General features: G+C 52.4%; 1 protein-coding gene across 1 annotated transcript in view; it reads right to left on the reverse strand.

Annotated features, from left to right (window-relative positions):
• Positions 1-5: 5 nt before the first annotated feature.
• Positions 6-1,614, reverse strand: part of LOC107307460 (DNA-directed RNA polymerase II subunit RPB1-like) — a gene marked incomplete at both ends in the record, with an annotated part of 45,651 nt that continues 44,042 nt past the window's right edge. Inside the window, 2 exon segments of the mRNA XM_015850968.2 lie at positions 6-48; positions 786-910. Coding sequence (XP_015706454.2) covers positions 6-48; positions 786-910 — 168 coding nt within the window.

A 1,614-nucleotide genomic window follows, 5' to 3' on the forward strand; every position in this document is an offset into this window, starting at 1 on the left:
AGGTTCATCTCGTCGCCATCAAAGTCGGCGTTATAGGGGGTGGTGACACTGATAAGGGGAGATAAGAGATAAGGGGGGCGATAAGGGGGGGGTAGGGGTGATATGTGTGATAAGGGGGGTGATAAGGGAGATATATGTGTGATAAGGGGGGTGACTGACTTATGGGGTGTGACTTACGGGGTGACTGACATGAGATATGATGTGGGTTGACTGACTTATGGGGTGACATTTAGGGTGTGTTGCAGGTTAACAGGCTTATGGGGTGACTTGTGGGGTGACTTATAGGGTGTGATGTGAGGTAACAGACCTATGGGGTTACTTGTGGGGTGTGATGTGAGGTAACAGACCTATGGGGTGACTTATGGGGTGTGATGTGGGGTAACTGACTTGTGGGGTGACCTATGGAGCGACTTATGGGGTGACTTGTGGGGTATGTTGTGGGGCGACTTGTTGGATGCATTGTGGGGTAACTGACTTATGGGGTGACTTGTGGGGTGTCTTATGGGGTGTGTTGTAACAGACTTATGGGGAGACTTATGGGGTGTGTTGTGGACTGCCATATGGGGTGACTGACTTATGGGGTGACTTGTGGGGCGACTTGTGGGGTAACTGACTTATGGGGTGACTTGTGGGGTGTCTTATGGGGCGACTTATGGGGTGTGTTGTAACAGACTTATGGGGTGACTTACAGGATGACTTATGGGGTGTGTTGTGGGCTGCCATATGGGGTGACTGACTTATGGGGCCACTTATGGGGCCACTTATGGGGCAGACTTGTGGGTCACCTGAGGTTGAGCCTGAAGGTGGACCACGGCAGGATGCGGACGCGGTGCCCCATCATGGACATCTTGTGTAGGGTCGGCTGACGGTTAAAGATGACGATGTCCCCGTCACACATGTGGCGCTCCACCTGGAAACCCCACACATCTATGGGTCAGACCCACAGCGACAACGAGACCCATAGAGACAATGAGACCCATAGGGACAATGAGACCCATAGGGACAATGAGACCCATAGGGACAATGAGACCCTATGGGGCAGACCCAGAGCGACAATGAGACCCATAGGGACAATGAGACCCATAGCGACAATGAGACCCATAGGGACAATGAGACCCATACAGAGAATGAGACCCTATGGGGCAGACCCATAGAGACAATGAGACCCTATGGGGCAGACCCATAGCGACAATGAGACCCATGGGGACAATGAGACCCTATGGGGCAGACCCATAGAGATAAGGAAACCCTATGGGGCAGACCCATAGGGACAATGAAACCCATAGGGACAATGAGACCCATAGGGACAATGAGACCCTATGGGGCAGACCCATAGAGACAAACAGACCCATAGAGACAATGAGACCCTATGGGGCAGACCCATAGGGACAATGAGACCCTATGGGGCAGACCCATAGGGACAATGAGACCCTATGGGGCAGACCCATAGGGACAATGAAACCCATAGGGACAATGAGACCCTATGGGTCAGACCCATAGCGACAATGAGACCCATAGAGACAATGAGACCCTATGGGGCAGACCCATAGCGACAATGAGACCCATAGAGACAATGAGACCCATAGGGACAATGAGACCCATAGGGACAATGAG

The sequence above is a fragment of the Coturnix japonica genome, unplaced genomic scaffold, assembly GCF_001577835.2.
Source record: "Coturnix japonica isolate 7356 unplaced genomic scaffold, Coturnix japonica 2.1 chrUnrandom610, whole genome shotgun sequence".
NCBI classification, from domain to species: domain Eukaryota; kingdom Metazoa; phylum Chordata; class Aves; order Galliformes; family Phasianidae; genus Coturnix; species Coturnix japonica.